The 20,198-nt window shown below is 44.2% G+C and overlaps 2 protein-coding genes across 3 annotated transcripts in view; one reads left to right on the forward strand and one right to left on the reverse strand.

Moving 5' to 3' along the window:
* polr1a (RNA polymerase I subunit A) overlaps window positions 1–8,977 on the reverse strand; it is a 139,239-nt gene extending 130,262 nt beyond the window's left edge. The window contains exons 1-3 of one of the 2 annotated variants that reach the window (XM_078223480.1): window positions 8,660–8,977; window positions 2,835–3,039; window positions 608–757 (exon numbers count right to left, since the gene is read on the reverse strand). In XM_078223480.1, the coding sequence (XP_078079606.1) occupies window positions 608–757; window positions 2,835–3,039; window positions 8,660–8,736 (432 nt within the window). In that variant the 5' untranslated portion in view covers window positions 8,737–8,977. The remainder of the gene's footprint in view (window positions 1–607; window positions 758–2,834; window positions 3,040–8,659) is intronic. The other variant, XM_078223491.1, reaches the window with a different exon arrangement.
* Window positions 8,978–9,013: 36 nt separating this feature from the next.
* The window catches only part of ptcd3 (pentatricopeptide repeat domain 3), a 39,575-nt gene continuing 28,390 nt past the window's right edge, over window positions 9,014–20,198 (forward strand). Inside the window, exons 1-8 of the mRNA XM_078223565.1 lie at window positions 9,014–9,150; window positions 12,055–12,107; window positions 12,243–12,282; window positions 13,449–13,494; window positions 13,587–13,655; window positions 15,272–15,376; window positions 16,160–16,283; window positions 19,693–19,805. Of these exons, the coding sequence (XP_078079691.1) occupies window positions 9,053–9,150; window positions 12,055–12,107; window positions 12,243–12,282; window positions 13,449–13,494; window positions 13,587–13,655; window positions 15,272–15,376; window positions 16,160–16,283; window positions 19,693–19,805 (648 nt within the window). The 5' untranslated portion in view covers window positions 9,014–9,052. The remainder of the gene's footprint in view (window positions 9,151–12,054; window positions 12,108–12,242; window positions 12,283–13,448; window positions 13,495–13,586; window positions 13,656–15,271; window positions 15,377–16,159; window positions 16,284–19,692; window positions 19,806–20,198) is intronic.

Below are 20,198 nucleotides of genomic sequence, written 5' to 3' on the forward strand. Positions count from 1 at the left end.
TCATCTTAAACCCCCTCCCTTTTTAAAAAAAAAATATTCAATACATGTATTGCCTCAATGCAATACACCCCCCTCCCCCTCTCACACCAGTCCATCTGTCTTTGTTGTTGAAGTTGTTACCTTTTGTTGCAGTTTCTACATTCTCCCTCCTTTCCAATTTGACAGAGTCTGTGGGCTCGAAACGTTTCCCTCCCGATAGATGCTGGCAGACCTGCTGAGTTTTTCCAGTGACCTCTGTTCATGTTATAAATATTGGCCAGGTCACCAGGAAAATTACCTTATTCTTCATCAAACGCTGCCCTGGGATTTATTATGCAGATGGGAGTTCGGCTTAATGTGCCATTCAAAAAGATGGCACCTCCAACAATGCAACACAGCTTTAATACTGCACTGAAGTGCCAGCCTAGATTCTCTACTCTCTGGAAAGGACTTTGAATCTTTGATCTTCTGAATCAGGTGTGTGAATACTACCACCGAGCAAAAACTGACACTTGAATTTGTCAAAAGACTTTCAAATAAATGAACTGAAATCTTTCAGGAAATAATGATCTTGTAACCATTGAGATGAAATGGCTCACAATTTTTCAACTGAATATCAAGTACTCACTTCATTCAGTACTTTCTCCAATTCATACACAGCTTCAATAGCTCCAACATTGACGACTTGTAACTGATTTAACAGCAGGTACATCATTGGACGGGAGCAGGTCAGCAAATGGCAATTCAAACAGGAGCCTCTTATCATCAGATGGAGTTTCTGTGCAGAAAGGTATTTGTTTAAAGACAAAAAAAGAATCCTTAGGGATAACACAGAAGTGAGAAGAAACCATACCTTCTATCAATTCATATCCCATGTCAGAAGTGCATAGAAGTGTGTCGACTAGGGGAATTTCACAGTAACTTCATTGCAGTGTTAACGTAAGCCTTACTTGTGACTAATAAATAAACTTTAATTTTTACTTTTTCACTATCTCAATGCAATCAGAAATTAATCCTTTAAATAAATTTACAATCACAATGAAACAGAGTAAGAAAGCCAAGCTAAAATGTTTAACATTAACTCGAGTTTAAATTAATGCCACAAACCAGTTAATTACATTATGCAAAATTGTTGCAATACCCATTAATGTCCGAGTCCTGCAAAAAAAGCCAAAATACAAAATTAAGTAGTACACAATGTATTTCATCTTACAGTTTCCAAGTGTGTTTCTGCCCTTAACAACACTTCAGATCGTGGGGAATAAGAAGTATTTTTGTCTAAGATTTAGTTTGGTATTAGCTGCTCTACTTCTGTTGGTATATAACCTGTCAACAAAAAGCTACTAGGTTTTGACTTAACTCAATACATTATTGCAGTGATTGGACATTTAGTTGCCAGGCAACTACATGAAGGAGAAAACAAATCACTCAATTCAAATACAAACATCCTACATGACATCTGATACTGTCTGATTGGCAATTTATTCACATTTAAATTCTACCTCGCTTTGGTCACTGTTTCACAGGGTTCCAAAAGCTTACATTTTCAATCCATTTAATCCCAAACCTTTGATAAGGGATGAGGCTTTTTGGAATCATCCAAGTGAACCTATCTGAAATGTTAAATAATCTTCTCAAGGGCAATTAGGAAGCAGAGTCAGGGTAAATAGAGCATTTTCAAGCTGACAATGTTAATTGTATATCAACTGCAGTTAACCGTATGTTAGTGAGAGTATTGACTGGGTTGTTACTTGAACACGTATAAAAGGACGCCTACTGTCACTGTGGTGTGGTTGCTTTGGAGGTATATTACTTGTAATGATTCATTTTGTGAATAAATCTAAACTGAGTAAATATTGGCTCCAGACCCAGAAGATTGTGAACTCATAGAATCATATCATAGAATCCCTCCAGTATAGAAGGAGGCCATTCGGCCAATCAATCCTATACCGGCCACAATCCCACCCAGGCCCTATTCTATAATTCTCCATCACTAAATGTATTTAAAAGTAAATTTAAAGGTGAATGTATTTAAAGTCACTATAGTCCGAGAAAATCAGAGGGTGCTCTCCCCTTCGAAGGTGATTGGTCATGATTTAACCCAAGGAACACCACACCTCTGGCGAGGAGCAAGGTTGAAAAGGCGAGCCTTCATGAATAACCTCAGCCAGTACGGGAATTAAACCTGCACTGCTGGCGTCGCTCTGCATCACTAACCGGCTTTATAGCCAGCTGAGCTAAACCGAAGGCTGGGACAGATAGAATTTTGGTATCTCAGGGAATCAACGGATATGGGAAGCAAACAGCAAAGTAGGGTTGGCGCAGAAGATCATTGTAATGAATGGAGGAGCAGGCCGTATGGTCTATTCCTGCTCCTCTATCCTGAGTTGTGTTCAGAAATAACGGTTACTGTTCAATTAGCACATGTAAATATTAAAACAGTAGACAGGAGAATTTCATACATAAAATTTAAGCCAGGTCTGCTAACATTAGCAGCAGTAATTTTTGAATTGGTAAGGCACCGTGCCAATTTTGATGAATGCACACATACCAGCGAACACAGAGTAGCAAAAGAGTCCTGAGCATTTATGACCTCTCTTCCACTACTTTGAGTGTGGCAAGTTACGACCATCGCACAACTTATTCCATTGCTGGCAACCATAAATCCAGGAACTTGAACAAAAGTCATCAGCTGCAGTCGACCAACATGTAGTGACTTACCAGTTACCCCCTAATTGCCCCAATGCTAAAGTATCAATATAACTGCATACACAACAGTAATAGCAGTATCCCCCACATAGCCAATACATAATGTATATATTACATCTTGTATCTTTATGGCTTATAATACTTACATCAAAAAATAGGGGATTATAGACCGTTAGTGGGAGATCTATATGGCCCATGTGTCCAGGACAATTAGTGTAATCTTGTGCACAGGTCCCACAAACTTCCTTGGAATCGGCCGGACCCAATGCCAGATCATACAGGCCATTAACTGCTGGGTTGCCCACATTATCCAGGAAATAAGGATTGGTGATTGCCTTTACACTCAGTTTCCTACGGAAAAAATGAAAACATTTTGAGTTAACCCAAGTAAAGAAGTTGTTATTAAACAAGGATGAATGGATACTGCTAAATCTACCAATGTTTCTTCTTCGCAATCACTCCTTAAAATGCAATTATTTTAGGAGCAATGCAAATAATTTCAAGTGGTTCCTGATAACATGTCTGCATTTCAAATGTCCCAGTCTAACATCTCTCAATTAGTGCGCAAACTAACTTCTTTTGTCTCACTTAGATAGGGTGGGACAAGACTAGTCATTACATAGAATGCACAGCCTAAAAATGAGCCCCTTGGCCCAACTGGCTCATACTGACGTTTATGCTCCAAACGGACCCTGATTGGGCAGTAATTGGCCAGGTTGAATTTGTCCTGCTTTTTGTGTACGGGACATACCTGGGCAATTTTCCACACTGTCGAGCAGAGAAGATTCAATGGAAACCTAATCGAGTGTTCCAATTTATAAGACCAAAAGAAATAGGAACAGGAGGCGGCCATTCGGCCCCTCGAGCCTGCTCCACCTGCCATTCAATAGGATCATGGCTGATCCAGCATTCCTCACGTCCACTTTCCGCCCTTTCCCTGTAATCCTCAATTCCCTTACTGATCAATAATCTATCTCAGCTTTCAATGTGCACAGGAACTCTGCCCCCACAACTCCCTGCAGCAAGGAGTCCCAAAGACTCACAACCCTTTGAGGGAAGAGATTCCTCCTCATCTCATTCTTAAATTGACACCCCTTCATTCTGAGACTATGTCCTCTGGTCCTAGACTCTCTCAGGAGGGGAAACATCCTCTCAGCATTTACCCTATCAAGCCCCTTAAGAATCCCATATGTTTCAATTACATCTCTTATTCTTCTTAATTCCACTGAGTAGAGTCCCAACCTGTTTAACTATTCCTCATAAGACAACCCCTCCTTACCGGGGATCAACCTAGTGAAGGCAGTTTAACCTTCTCTGAAGTGCCGCTAATGAAATCATATCTTTCCTTAAATAAGGGGACCAAAAGTGCTCACAGAAATCCAGATGTAGTCTCACTACTACCTTGTACAGCTGCAGCAAGATTTCTCTACCCTGGTGTTCCTTGAAATAAGGGCCAACATTCCATTAGCTTTCCTGATTACCTGCAGTACCTGTGTGCTAGCTTTCTGTGTTTCATGCACAAATGCCCCCAAGTCCCTTTGTGTTGTAGCTTTTTTTTTTCCATTTAAATAATACTCTGTTCTTTATGAGGAGATATGACAGTTTCTTCCTGTTAGTTCTATTTCTCAGGGGGTGAGAGAATGGGATTGGAAAAGCCATCAGAGGCCTACGGGCAAATCGAAGACCGAGGTATGGGGAAGATCAGAAGGAGGGGATGGGAGGTTAGGCAGAAGATTGAAAGAGTGAGGGAAGAGATCGGAAAAATTTACATAGAAATTTTGCGAATAGAAGCAGGAACAGACCATTCAGCCCATAATCTGTAATCTCATGGTGCAGCATATTCCCCACTCAACCATTACACCAAACCAGCCAATTCCCACCTCATCAGTCTACTCTCAACCACCAGGAAAGTGATGGAAGGGGTCATCAACAATGCAATCTGGCAGCACTTATTTAGCCAAAACCTGTTCACTGCTCAGTTTGGGTTCCACCAGAGTCACTCAGCTCCTGACCTCATCACTGCCTTGTTTTGAACTTGGTGAGATTGACTGTCCTTTGATAGCAAGGCCATACTTAAGTGTGTGGCATCAAGGTGCCTGAGCAAAACCGGAGCCAATGGGAATCAGGGGGAAAACTCTGCACTAGTTGGAGTCATAACTGGCACAAAGGAAGATGGCTGTGGTTGATGGAGGTCAATCATCTTAGTTCCAGGATATCACAGCAGGAGTTCCTCAGGGGAGTGTCGTAGGCCCAACTATCTTCAGCTGCTTCATCAATGACCTTCCCTCCATCATAAGGTCAGAAGTGGGAACGTTCACTGATGACTGCATAATGTCCAACCCCATTCGCGACTTCTCAGGTACTGAAGCAGTCCATGTCCAAAGGCAGCAAGACCTGGACAATATCCAGGCTTGGGCTGATAAGTGGCAACATTTGCGACACCACAAACGTCAGGCAATGAGAAAATCCAACTATCACCCTTTGTCATTCAATGGCATTGCCATTACTATCAACATCCTGGTGGTTACCATCAACCAAAAAGTCAACTGGACTAGCCATTTAAATCCTGTGGCAACAAGAGCAGGTCAGAGGCCAGGAATCCTGCAACAAGTAATTCATTTCCAACGCCTGAAATTCGGTCCACAATCTACAAGACACAGTTAGGAGTGTGATGGAATACTCTCCCCTTGCCTGAATGAGTGCAGCTCCAACAACATTCAAGAAGCTTGACAAATCAGCCCACTTAATTGGCATCCCTTCCACAAACATTCAATCCCTCCACTCCTGACACTCAGTAGCAGCAGTGTGTACCATCTACAAGATGCACTCCAGGAACTCCCCAAGGTTCCTTAGACATCACCTTCTAAATCCACAACCACTATCATCCAGAAGGACAAGGGTTTTTGATTTGATTTATTATTGTCACATGTATTAACATACAGTGAAAAGTACTGTTTCTTGTGTGCTATACAGACAAAGCATACTGTTCATAGTGAAGGAAACAAGAGAGTGCAGAATGTAGTGTTACAGTCATAGCTAGGGTGTAGGGAAAGATCAACTTAATGCAAGGTAAGTCCATTCAAAAGTCTGACAGCAGCAGGGAAGAAGCTGTTCTTAAGTCTGTTGGTATGTGACCTCAGACTTTTGTATTTTTTTCCCGACAGAAAAAGGTGGAAGAGAGAATGTCTGGGGTCCTTAATTATGCTGGCTGCTTTGCCGAGGCAGCGGGAAGTGGAGACAGAGTCAATGGATGGGAGGCTGGTTTGCGTGATGGATTGGGCTATATTCACAACCATTTGTAGTTCCTCGCGGTCTTGGGCAGAGCAGGAGCCATACCAAGTTGCGATACAACCAGAAATAATGCTTTCTATGGTGCATCTGTAAAAGTTGGTGAGAGTCGTAACTAACATGCTAAATTTCCTTCGTCTTCTGAGAAAGTAGAGGCGTTGGTGGGCTTTCTTAATTTTAGTGTCGGCATGGGGGGACCAGGACAGGTTGTTGGTGATCTGGACACCTAAAAACTTGGAAGCTCTCGACCCTTTCTACTTCATCCCCGTTGGTGTAGACAGGGACATGTTCTCCTTTACACTTCCTGAAGTCGATGACAATCTCCTTCGTTTTGTTGACATTGAGGGAGAGATTGTTGTTGCCGCACTAGATGCACCAGATGCAGGGCAGCAGATGCACAGGAACATCACCAACTGGAAGTTCCCCTCCAAGTCACTCACCATCCTGACTTGGAAATATATCACTGTTTCTTCGCCTTCCTTGGGTCAAAATGCTGGAATTCCCTCCTTAACAGCACTGTGGATGTACTTACACCACATGGGCTGCAAGGTTCAAGAAGACAGCTCACCACCATCTTCTCAAGGGCAATCAGGAAAGGGTAATGTAAGCTGGCCGAGCCAGCAACACCCACATCCCATTAATTAATTTTAAAAAGTACCCATTCAATTTCCTTTTGAAAACATTCATCATCTCTACTTTCACCAACCTCATTAGGTAGTGAGGTCCAGGTCATTACCACTTGCTGTGCAAAAGTCAACTCTGGCCTTAAATCTGTCACATCAGCTAAAGGGAAAAATGTTTCTTTGTTTACCTTATCTAAATCTGTCATAATCTTGTACACCTTCACTGCAGCCTCCAAATGTTGTGTACATCTTTCAACTACATTGCTTTGTATAGCAGTATGTTTCACACACCATTGCTTGCCTGAAGAACTTCCTAATTTTAGTGCTGGATTTGCCTTTAATGTTTTGAACTTGTGACCCCCTTCTATCCTCATATTGTTTTTTATTCATTTGAGGGCTATGGGCATTGCTGGCAAGACCAGAATTTGTCAATTACTAATCACCTTGAGAACGAGCTGGTGAGCTGTCTTCTTGAACCACTGCCATCCAGATGGTGCAGATGTACCCATGGGAATGTTCGGTAGGGAGTTCGAGGATTTTGGCCCAACGACAATGAAAGAATGATGATGTATTTCTAAGTCAGGATAATGTGTGTCTTGCAGGGGAACTTATGGAAGTGGCAGTGTTCCGGCTGACCTGCTGTTTTCCTGAATGTAGAGGTGACAGGTTTGGGACATCAAGATTACAGAAACTTTGGAAAGTTGCTGCAGTGCATCTTGTGGATGGTACACATTGCAGCCACAGTGAACCAGTGGTTAGGAGAATGAGTATTTAAGGTAGTTATACATAACTCTATAAAAGAATAGTTCTACACAGCCTTGAAAAGTCTACTGTGTTTAAATAATTGTGAGCTCAAAAGACTGCAGACATGCAAAGGATCAGGAAAGCAACTGAAGGAGTTAAGACTCCTTTGCAGCCCACAAAGACGAGTAGGCTGGGGGGTCTGGTCCTAAGACAGCAGATTCAGAATTTTAATAGAAGCAAATAGTGCAAAGGTTGGATAACTGAAATAAAATAGTAAGTGCCGGAAAGACTCAGCTGGTCTGGTAGCATCTGTGGAGAGGTAAACAAAGTTGATATTTCAAGTCCACTGTAGCTTCTTTGGTTCCGAACTGGACTCGAAACGTTAACTTTGCTTCTCTCTCCAGATACTGCTGGACCTGCTGAGATTCAGAATGTTTATGTTTCAACTTATTTTGTTGTTGTTAACAAAATAAACTTTCTGTAGTAATTCCAGCATGTTCTGTTTTTAATTGGACATATGGCTTTCATCTCCCTGAACACCCACCAGTTCATATTATATAATAATAGAATTCTTACAGTGCAGAAGGGACCATTCGGCCCATTGACTCTGCACGACTTTCTGACAGAACATTTGACACAGGCCCTCTCCCCACCCTATCCCAGTAGCCCCACATTTAACATGGCTAATCGTCTAAGGGTGGCACAGTGGTTAGCATTGCTGCCTCACAGCGCCAGGGACTCGGGTTCAATTCCCAGCTTGGGTCACTGTCTGTGTGCAGTTTGCACATTCTCCCTGTATCTGCATAGGTTTCCTCCAGGTGCTCCGATTTCCTCCCACGCTCTAAAGATGTGCGGGTTAGGTGGATTGGCTATGCTAAATTGCCCCTTCGTATCAGGGGGATTAATAAGGTAAATACGTACAGCTACAGGGATAGAACCTGGGTGGGTTTGTTGTCGGTGCAATCTCAATGGGCCGAATGACCGCTTTCTGCACTGTAGAGATTCTATGAGCTAACCGACACATCTTGGGACACTAAGGGGCAACGTATCAGGGCCAATCCATCTCTGAACACCATGGGGTAACTTTTACCATGTTCAATCCACCCAACGAGCACATGTTTGGATTTTCTGAATGACAGTGACTTTAAAGATCAGACACTGCACACTCCAGAAAATGTTAAACATCAGTCCAAAACTGACAAATAATCTGAAACATTTACTTCACATTTCGGGGCAAGAGTGGAGGCCGGATTGCTCCAAGGAGCCTTGTCCTTCCCGCCCCCAGCTGACACTTTGCAGACTTTTTCCTCATTTACCTGATTTCTTCCGCGGAATAAACGCTAAAGGAGATTGTCTCCAGGCGCCTCCAGGGGATCTCCTTCCCAATGAGCATGTTGCTGCTGCTGCGAGGAGCTGGAACCTGACTGAGAGCCCGTCCAGTAACATGGAGGAGGAACCCTGAACCACAGGGAGGAGAGAGGGGGGGGCAGCTGGAATGCACCAGAACACTGATCCCAGATGAAACAACGCGAAGGATCAGAAACCAAGTCAAATTACGAAGTGTAATTGTATGTAAGGGTTTCCGCACAACCTGAGGCAATCAGCCCTTAGATTCTCTTCAGTCGGGTTTCGACTCTCCCTTCGTCCCTCCCTCTGACCGTGTTGGTAGGAGCAGGGCCTTCCCACAATGCAGTGCGCCGCTGCCTAAGATGGCGGCCCCCTGTGCTCGCATCTGTCGCCGGCTGGTCGGCAAGGGTGGCCGGGCAGGGACCGGGCGACTGCACCGAAGGGGCGGCGGTGATCATTGGTAAGAGCGGGAGGGGAGGAAGATATCTGACCATCCATGGGGTGTTTTCCTTTTAGTTAGATTGCATGGGGAGAGTTGAATGGTGGTGGGCTTCGGGCCTGGCTCGTCAGTCAGAGTCGGTCAAAGGCCTCTCATGGACTCGGAATGTTCAGGTGCTGGACGTTCTGATCCTGCACGCTCCGGGGTTCTAGAACGTGGGTCCGTTACACCCCCACCCCCCTCTCGAGGACAAAGCGCGAGCATCGCCTCCTGCACCTGGACACAGCGCGCGCCCACCCACCCGGGGGGGGGAGGATGGGCTCCCAACCGGGAAAGGATCACACACGGGACGGGAGGGCGCGAATTTAAAATAACTGGCAAAATATTCAAAGGCGATATCAGAAAAACACTTTTCATCCCCACACGTGGTTAGCGTCTGGAATGTCAGCGCCTTGTTACGTGATGGAGGCAGGTTCAAAGTTTTTCTTTATTTATTAGTGCCACAAGTAAGGCTTACATTAACCCTGCAATGAAGTTACTGTGAAAATCCCCGAGTCGCCACGCTCCGGCACCCGTTCGGGTACACTGAGGGACAATTTAGCACGGCCACTGCATCTAACCAGCACGTCTTTCGGACTGTTGGAGGAAAACCGGAGCACCTGGAGGAAACCCACGCAGACACGGGGAGTGTGTTCAAACTCCACACAGACAGTGACCCAAGGAATCAAACCCGAGTCCCTAGCTCTGTGAGGCAGCAGTGCCTCAGTTCAGGGGTGGGGAGGACATTCAAGGAGGTAAATTGGATGATTATTTGAAGAGAATAGATTACTTTGTTCATAGGATGCGGGTGTCGCTGGACCAGCATTTGTTGCCTGTCCCTAATTGCCCTTGAACTGAGTGGCTTGCGAGGTCATTTCAGAGGGCAGTTGAAAGTCAACCACATTGCTGTGGCTCTGGAGTCACATGTAGGCCAGACCAGGTAAGGACGGCAGATTTCCTTTCCTAAAGGGCATTAGTGAACCAGATGGATTTTTCCAACAATTGACAATGGTTTCATGGTCATCAGCAGACTTTTAATTCCAGATTTTTTATTCAAATCAATCTGCCATGGTGGGATTTGAATCTGGAACCCCAGAGCATTACCCTGGGTCTCTGGACTACTATACCAGTGACAACACTGCCTTATTGAACAGAAAAGATGTGCAGGACTTCGGGGAGATGGCTGGAGAATGGCACTTGGTGAAATCCTTATTCAAGAGAACCCTTGCAGACATGATGGACCAAATGGCTGCCTCCTGCGCTGGAACAATTCTGTGATTAGCATGTGCACAAAATCTGCATTAACTTTCCAAATCAAACATCCCGTTTGCTGTTGTGTCGTCTGTGCTTCTTGGAAGTAAAACAGACACAACAAACTGTTTTTCTCAAGATTGCTAAATTCCTTTCTGAGTATCATTGCAAGTGGCTTTGAAACAAAGTTAATGTTTCTTCTGATTTCTATTTTTGCATGAACATTTTTTTCTGCCCTCCTTTATGCCTTTAAAGGAACAGTGCCGCTAAGCTAGTTGTGGGGATTTGCAATGATCTATAATTCAGGCATGTATTGTTGAGATTTTAGTCAATATGTTTGTGGTTTAGAGTCTTAAACTAATCCTGTAGGTGAGCCATACAGAGTATACAGCTCATTCACTATTATGTCACAGTCTTATGTAGACTGAGAAAAGTAAATTATCTCTCGCTGTCCTTTTCAACTTGCTTGTGGCCATTGACCTGGCTGACCACACCATCTTCCTCCAGTGCTTCCCTCCCACTGTCCAGCTGAGTGGGATTGTACTCACCTGGTTTCATTCTTATCTATGAAATTATTGCCAGAGAGTCACTTGCAATCGTTTAGTTTCCTTCTTTGGCACAATTACTACTGATGTTTCCCCAAGGATCAATCCTTGGCTCTCTCCTATTTCTCATCTAAATACTGTTCCTCAACAATGTCATGCGAAAGCAGGATGTTAGTTTCCACGTGTACAACACCTGGATCTTCCTGACCACCACCTCAACTCCTCCACTTATTGCTAAATGATCAGACTGTTTATCCAACACCCAGTACTGGATAAGCAGAAATTTCCTCCCTGTTAAATATTGGGAAAACTGAAGTCATTTTTTAAATTCCTGTTCCCTATCTGCTGACTTCATTTCTCACTTGCAAGAGTCTGTAATTAAACCAATTTATTTTTCAACTTCAGTGTCATATTTGACCCTGAGTTGAACTCCTGTCCAAATATCACTAACTGTCTACTTCCACCTCTAACATCGCCCAACTTCTCCCCTGTCTCAGCTCATCAGCTGAAACCCTCATTCATGTCTTTGTCTCCAGACTTGATTATTACTCCACATTCCTGGCTGGTTTCCCACATTTGACTCTCCACAAATTGAGGTAATCCAAAACTCTGCTGCTCCGTGTATTAACTCACATCGAGTCCCATTCACCTGTGTTCACTGACCGACATTAGCTTCTGGCTTTGATGTTAAAATTCTCATACTTGTTTTCCAATCCCTCCATGGCCTCGTCTCTCCCTGTCTCCATCAATCCCACAACCCTCCGAGATATTGGTGCAGTCTGAATTTTGGAATCTTGAATGTCCTTCAACTGCCTAGGTCCTTAACTCTGGAATTCCCTCCGGACACCCCTCCCTCACTTTCCTCTTTTACGATACTTAGAGTCTACCTCTTTGACTCGCTTTCTGAACTAATATTTCCTTCTGTGGCTTGCTGTTGTATTTTCTTTTGTAATGCCCATGAAGTGCTAAATCTGTTGTAAACTCTTGTGTTTCTACCTGGGTAGTGACCCAATGCATTAGACAAGAAAGGAGGCGGTTTAATTGTAACGCTCTATTTATAATTCTTAATTTGCTTAATTTTGTTTGACAGGAATTATTCCACAAGCCATTTTCTCTGTCATTCTGCTGTATCCAAACAGACAGGTAACTTATTTTTTGTCATTCCTGGTAATATTGATGTAGGCCCTCATTTTTGGGGGGCCACCAGAGCCATTTCTGATCTTGTATCTTGCTGCTAAACCTTGCTAGAAGATTCAATGTTGTGTCTCTGCTTTTAAGATTCTGCAGAAGAAGTAGTCATTCCAAGGAAGAAAACTTGGTAAGTATTTCTATTTTCTAATGTTACTTTCTACTCTGCTCAACAGAAGTAATCTACTTGAGGTATAGTATAATAATCAGAGTACAGGAAGGTGATGGCAGCATCCACCAAAGAACTATGTCACCGATGACATTTCAGAAGGTTTCAGCCAGATATATATTTTCTTTATTCATTCCTGGGATGTTAACATCCCTGATGTAGCCAGCATTTGTTGCTCATCCGAAATTGCCCTTGAGCTGGTGAGCTGTTGCAGTCTATGTGGTGTTAGTACACTCAGTGCTGTTAGGGAGGAAGTTCCAGGATTTTGAATGAGCAACAGAGAGGAATGATGGTATAGTCTCGAACCAGGATGGTGTGTGACTTGAAGCACGACTTGGGAGTGGTGGTGTTCCCAAGCTACCTCTGTCCATCTAGGTGGTAGGAGTTGCAGGTTTGGAGGATGCTATTTGAATGGTACAGACTACTGCTGCTGTGCATTGGTTGAGTGAATATTTGTGGTGGATGTGGTCCCACCCCCACCCCCAGATGTTGTTAGTGGGGGATTCACCAATGTTTAGTCCATTAAATTTCCTATCCCTCTACTTGGCAAATAGCATTTTGAACCATGTAGTTATCGGGTGAATGAAGTACAAGTGTTTCCATGGCAGTGCACTGTTTGACCCGATGAACTAAGAATCTTATAGGAATGAATGTGTCATTCTGCTATAACACCTTAATTATGTTGAAATGTTTCAAAGTGATTAGAGCATTGCTTCACAAACTATATTCCAATCTGAACGCAGACACCAACAAAACAGCAACAACACTGTAACATTCAGTATATAATTAAAGTTCATGTATTATATAAGAGGGTGTCACGATCCATAGTTTGGGAACCACTGCGGATTAGAGTGTGAAATTTCCTACCACAAGGGGAAAGTGAGGTTACTAACATAAACGTAGTTGAGGGGAAGCCAGATACGCGCATGAGAGAGAAAGACAGAGGTTTATGCTGGTAAGAAGTGAGATTAAGTAAAGTGGAAGGAAGCTTGTGTGCAGCATGGACCATTTGGGCTGAGTTAACTGTGTTTCTGTCCTGTAATTCCAATATAAAGGGGGAATCTGCTGCTACATTCTTGAAATATTGAATTCAGCTGGTGTTGTCAATTTTTATTTTTGTTTTCAAGGGACAATTTGGCAATCCTTCAAGCTCTCGCTGCCACAGTTAACAGAGTGAGTGTTTAACTTCAGTAAATAATCTATGGGGGGGAACTTTATTCTGTATAGGCTGTAGATGTTCAATACCTGTTGGCTTTGTTTGACAGGACCACACAGCTGTACATTACAGGTTCCAAGATGACCCATACCTCATTCCCAGGACATCACCTGAGTTTGTGAGTGTTCCGACATGTTGTTTTTGTGCCTGCTTGTTTATTAGGAATGGACCCCTGCCAAAGATCCCAACAACACAGGGTGGTTCAAATTGTATATTGACTAAGTGGCCATCAACTGCAGGATAGCAGTCTTGTTAAGGAGCTCCGGGCCACTTGGACAATTAACTCCTGTTCTAGGCCCTTTTTATTTTTTGCATTTGTTGCCTGTAATTCTGTGGCCGACAATCTGATTTTTTTTTTTCTTCCCTCTGCGTCAAATTGACTGCTCCTGTTATAACGATAGTTTTGAGTTATGCTTTCATTGCCATCTAATAGCAAATACTAAGCATTATTGCTGAGCAAAAGGTAAATAAAATGTAAGAGGTGAAATGATTAATAAAAAAATTCAAGGGGAAAACGGCAGCTGAAAGAAAACCATAGTAAGAAGTCTCACAACACAGGTTAAAGTCCAATAGGTTTATTTGGTAACACGAGCTTTCGAAGCGCTGCCCCTTTACCAGATGAGTGGTGGATTGGGTTCACAAACAGGGAATATATAGACACAGACTCAATTTACAAGATAATGGTTGAAATGTGAGTCTTAACAGATGCAGACAATACGAGTAGAGAGAGGGTTAAGTACAGATGATGTAAAGAGGTGTCAATTGTCTCAAGCCAGGACAGTTGGTGAGATTTTGCAAGCCCAGGCAAGTCTTGGGGGTTACAGATAGTGTGACATGAACTCAAGATCCCAGTTGAGGCCATCAGCATGTGTGCAGAACTTGGCTATCCATTTCTGCTCGGCGATTCTGCGTTGTTGTGTGTCTTGAAGACCACCTTGGAGAACGCTTACCCAAAGATCAGAGGCTGAATGCCTCTGAAGTGCTCCCTGAGGTGCTGAAGTGTTCCCCGACAGGAAGGGAACACTCCTGCCTGGTGATTGTCGAGTTTTCTTCTTGAACTGCTGCAGTCCCTGAGGAGTAGGTACACCCATAGTGCTGTTAGGAAGGGAGTTCCAAGATTTTGACCCAGCAACAGTGAAGGAATCATGATATAGTTCCAAGTCAGGATGATGAATGGCTTTGAGGGGAAGTTGCAGATGGTGGCGTTCACATGTATCTGCTTCCCTTGTCCTTCAGTGGTAGTTACCAGTTTGGAAGGTACTGCCTGAGGAGCTTTGGTGAGTTCCTGTTGTGCATCTTGTAGATGGTACTCTGCTGCCATTGTTCATTGGTGTTGGAGGGAGTGAATATTTGTGGATGGGATACCAATCAAGCAGGCTGTTTTGACCCATTTATCTCTGATCTCGTTTCCTATTGGTTGGCCAAACCTCTATCCATGCTAAAATATTACCCCAACACCATGAGCACTTAGCTTGTGTTGTAAACATTTCTTTGGCACCTTATCAATAGCTGGGGCGGTCATGATCAAGATTCAATGACATAAGTGAAAATACATTGAAAGATTCAGGTTTTCACACTTTGTCCCAGTGCTTTTATAAGCTCTGGTGGTGGGCCCTTTAAGTTAGGCCTAATAGGAAATGCTTTTGATTATTGTTACCTTTCAAAGTTGTCTTTGAGATGATCTTGGCCATGGTGTGTAACTCTGTAAATCCGAATATCTTTTCTTCTTTGCAGCGTCTCTATGCTCTGTCACGTGAGTCTGGGTGTAATGCTGCAAAGTATATTGTTAATACCTATCCCCACCTTTTCCAGAAAGATGTTGCTGAACCTTCGATACCTGTAAGTATCATAGGACTGTACTGTAACCAGTGAACTCTTCATTGCAAAATCTAGCCTTCCATCTTATTAACCTTCCTCAATGTTCTATAGTATCTGCTTCCTGCCTCGAGAATCACGAGCTGGATCTCCACCTGCTCTAAAGTTGTTGGCCAGTTTAAGTTTTGACTCCCTTTCCCTGCTCCAATCTTCTGCTTGGTGCTGAAAATGTTGAATCATCTCATTTGGTTACAGAGCCTTCAGTCATTTCAGTCTTGTTTTCTGGGATTCCCTCGCTGAAGTCTTTTTCCAAAAGCTGCCTTAAAATCCATGTTTTTCACTCAGCTTTTCATCACCTCTCTTAATCGCCATAGAATCCCTACAGTGCAGAAGGGCACCAATTGGTCCATCAAAACTACACCAACTCTCTGATAGAGCACCTTACCCAGGCCCACATTATCCCCATAAACCACCCATTTTACCATGGCTAATCCACCTAACCTATATATCCCTGAACACTAAGGGGCAATTTAGCATGGCCAATCCACCCTAACCTGCGCATCTTTGGACTTTGGGGGGAAACTGTAGCACCCGGAGGAAACCCACACGGACACAGGGAAAATGTGCAAACTCCACAGGGTCACCCAAGGCCAGAATCGAACCTGGGTCCCTGGTGCTGTGAGGCAGCATTACTAATCACTGTGCCACCAAGCACTCTCGCTCTCTTGAATATTCGTAAACATTACCGGTTCTATACAAGTGAAACCCTTTGATCAGAACAAATTGGTGAAACCTCTTCCTCTGTAGTGTTTGCTGCCAGAGCAACTGGAACCTCTGATCAATGAAGTCAGTGTGGATGCCCTGAAAGAACGCATTCGGCTCAGGAAAGTGAGAGCCTCCGTTGATCTGCATGACCAGCTTTTGCAAGCAGGTAAGCCTCGATTTCCATCATGTGTAACCTGTCGTCTAACACTGCATGAGGTGCGTGGGTGTGTTTTTACCTTGATTTTATTTATTATTGTCACGTGTTGGCATAGAGTGAAAAGTATTGTTTCTTGCGCGCTATACAGACAAAGCATACCGTTCATAGAGAAGGAAAGGAGAGAGTGCAGAATGTAGTGTTACAGTCATAGCTAGGGTGTGGAGAAAGACCAACTTCATGCAAGGTAGGTCCATTCAAAAGTCTGATGGCAGCAGGGAAGAAGCTGTTCTTGAGTTGGTTAGTACATGTCCTCAGACTTTTGTATCTTTTTCCCGACGGAAGAAGGCGGAAGAGAGTATGTCCGGGGTGCGTGGGGTCCTTAATAATGCTGTCTGCTCTTCTGAGGCAGCAGGAAGTGTAGACAGTGTCAATGGATGAGAGGCTGGTTTAAGTGATGGACTGGGCTTTGTTCACAATCCTTCGTAGTTTATTGCGGTCTTGGGCAGAGCAGGAGCCATGCCAAGCTGTGCTACAACTAGAAAGAATGTTTTCTGTGGTGCATCTGTTGGTAAGAGTCACAGCGGAGATGCCGAATTTCCTTAGTCATCTGAGAAAGTAGAGGCGTTGGTGGGCTTTCTTAACTATGGTGTCAGCGTGGTGTGGACCAGAACTGGTTGTTGGTGATCTGGACGACCAAAAACTTGAAGCTCTCAGCCATTTCAACTTCATCCACATTAATGTTGACAGGGGCATGTCCTCCACTACGCTTCCTGAAGTCGATGACTATCTCCTTCGTTTTGTTGACATTGAGAGATTATTGTTGTCGCACTAATTCACCAGATTCTCGATCTCTTTCCTGCACTCGGCGTCTTGTCATTGTTTGAGATCCGACCCACTGGTGATGTCATCAGCAAACTTGAAAATTGCGTTGGAGGGGAATTTGGCCACACAGTCATAGGTGTATAAGGAGTATAGTAAGGGGCTGAGGACACAGCCTTGTGGGGCACCAGTGTTGAGGATGATTGTGGAGGATGTGTTTTTGCCAATCCTTACTGATTGCAGTCTGTGGGTTAGGAAGTTCAGGATCAAGTCGCAGAGGGAGGAGCCAAGTCCCAGGCCACGGAGTTGGAGATGAGTTTTGTAGGAATAATGGTGTTGATTGCTGAGCTGTAATCAATAAGTGTCTTTGTTATCTAGGTGTTCCAGGGTTGAGTGCAGGGCCAGGGAGATGGCGTCTGCTGTGGACCCATTGCGGCGGTCGGTGAACGGTAGTGGATCCAGGCAATCTGGGAGACAGGAATTGATTCATGCCATGACTAATCTTTCGAAGCACTTCATGATGATGGATGTCCGAGCCACTGGACAATAGTCATTAAGGCACGCTGCTTGGCCTTTCTTTGGTACCAGGATGATGGTCGTCGTCTTGAAGCAGATAAGGATCTCAGATTGTTAAGAGAGGTTGAAGATGTCTGCGAATATCCCACCAGCTGGTCTGCGCAGGATCTGAGTGCTCGTCCGGGTACCCCATCCGGGCCAGTCACTTTCCATGGGTTGATCTTTGAGAAGGCAGTTCTGACATCTGCAATGGTGACCTCGGATACAGATTCATCCGAGGCTTCCTGGATGGAAGGCGTGCTCTCGCTGACCACTTGCTCAAAATGGGTCTCGAATGCATTGAGCTCGTCGGGGAGAGGTGCATTGGTGCCAGCGATTTTACATGTCTTCAAGCAGTGGATATCCCTGTTCATCCATGGTTTCCGATTGGGGAACACACGGATTTGCTTCTTTGGCACACAGTCTTCTACACACTTACTAATGAAGTCAGTTTCTGCAGTGGTGTACTCAATCAGGCTGGTCGCAGAGTTTTTAAATACTGACCAGTCCACTGACTCCAAGCAGTCCCATAGGAGATCATCCGATTCCTCAGACCAACATTGCAGAAGTTTCTTTAATGTATTCTCCTGCTTCAGTTTTTGCTTGTAAGCCTGGAGCAGGAGCACAGCTTGTGGTCAGGGCGGCACGGTAGCACAGTGGTTAGCACTGCTGCTTCACAGCTCCAGGGTCCCGGGTTCGATTCCCGGCTTGGGTCACTGTCTGTGTGGAGTTTGCACATTCTCCTCGTGTCTGCGTGGGTTTCCTCCGGGTGCTCCGGTTTCCTCCCACAGTCCAAAGATGTGTGGGTTAGGTTGATTGGCCATGCTTAAATTGCCCCTGAGATGCGTGGGTTAGAGGGATTAGTGGGTAAAATATGTCGGGATATGGGGGTAGGGCTTGGGTGGGATTGTGGTCGGTGCAGACTCGATGGGCCGAATGGCCTCTTTCTGTACTGTAGGGCTTCTATGATTTCTATGATTTGCCAAAGTGTGGGCGAGTAATAAACCGATAGGCATGTTTGATACTTGTATACCAGTGGTCTAGGATGTTTGGGCCTCTGGTGGAACAGGAGACGTGTTGGTGGTATCTTGGAAGGACGCTCTTGCACTAGGTCTGGTTGAAGTCCCCGGCCACGATGAACAAGGCCTCGGGCTGTTTCGTCTCGAGGCTATTTGTAATGGTGTATATTTCGTCCAGTACGGTCTTTACGTCCGCGAGGGGTGAGATGTAAACTGCTGTCAGGATGACAGGTGAACTCTCGTGGAAGATAGTAGGGGCGGCATTTTAGCATCAGGTATTCTACCTGCTATATATACCTGGTCAGATATATATACCTGCATTAAAGGGAAAGGACAGACTTGGAAGCATGCTTTTTGGATCTGTTGGTAACATGATGTTCCTGGGATTTGGTGCTTCCAGATAATTCTAAAGATTGGGCCTCCGCTGAAATGAATGAAACAGGCCCATGCAACAAATACGCCCAACACATCCCTTCAAGAGGGAGGTCTGAAATAGTAGTGGCAAAATACTGCGGGTGCTGGAATCTGAAACAGAAAATGCTGGAAAATCTCAGCAGGTCTGACAGCACCTGTGGAGAGAGAATAGAGCCAAGCTGAAATGGTGGCTCTTTTCATTGTATTTTGTGATTTTTAAATTGACAGATTCTGCATATTTTGAAGGAGCAGATACTTTGAGTTCTCAATCCAAAGCGTAGAATCAGTCTCCTGAGAATTACTTGAACAATAATTATTATTCCACACCATGAGGAGTTTCTGTCCCTTTCTCTGTTGAATGTTACGATTTAGGCACATTCCCCTCAATCACCTAAATGTGGCATAGTTTGCTCCTTCCCAAATTTAAAGATGTTTAACAACCTAATGGAAAACTGATGTGTTTTCCATGTTGAATCTGAATATCAGCTGTGGCCAGGGTTTGCCTTCTGACTGCTGCAGGACAAAGTCACCAATGTCAATGTTTTCAAGATTAAAGAGTAGTTGAGGCTGTCAGAAAACATAAGGGTTGCATTTTTGCTTTGTTTTAACAGGGACTCCTGTGCCTCTTGAAACCACCAATACTTTGCTGGATCTGCTCTGTATTTATGGAGACAAAGAGCCACCTAGAGAAGATCAGCTTGAGCCAAGGGAAGCTGAAGATGAGGTGGGAACAATGCCACATTATGACTGCAACAAAAAGAATGCAGCAGGGTTTATCCCAAAGCAGCTCACCATGATTGCATGGTAGCATTGGTGACTGTGCTTTTAACGGTCTGGGCTTCTGCTTTAGAATTCCTTTCCTAAACCCCTTTCTGAAAGATGACCTCTGACCAAGTGTTATGGCAGCCACAAAGAACATGGGGGATCGCCGATGGATTTCCCCATAAGCTTCATGGAGTATCAACTCCCTTATTGAGCAAGCAGAGGCTTGCCCAATATGAAGTGAGCAACAGGAGGTTAAAAACCTGTTGCTCTAACCCAGACTGTTGTTGTAGGTCACACGGTATAGACTTGCTTGCTGTAAACCGAAGATAAAAACTGCCAAAGATATCTTTCC

This window comes from Mustelus asterias, chromosome 1, assembly GCF_964213995.1.
Source record: "Mustelus asterias chromosome 1, sMusAst1.hap1.1, whole genome shotgun sequence".
Classification (NCBI taxonomy): Eukaryota; Metazoa; Chordata; class Chondrichthyes; order Carcharhiniformes; family Triakidae; genus Mustelus; species Mustelus asterias.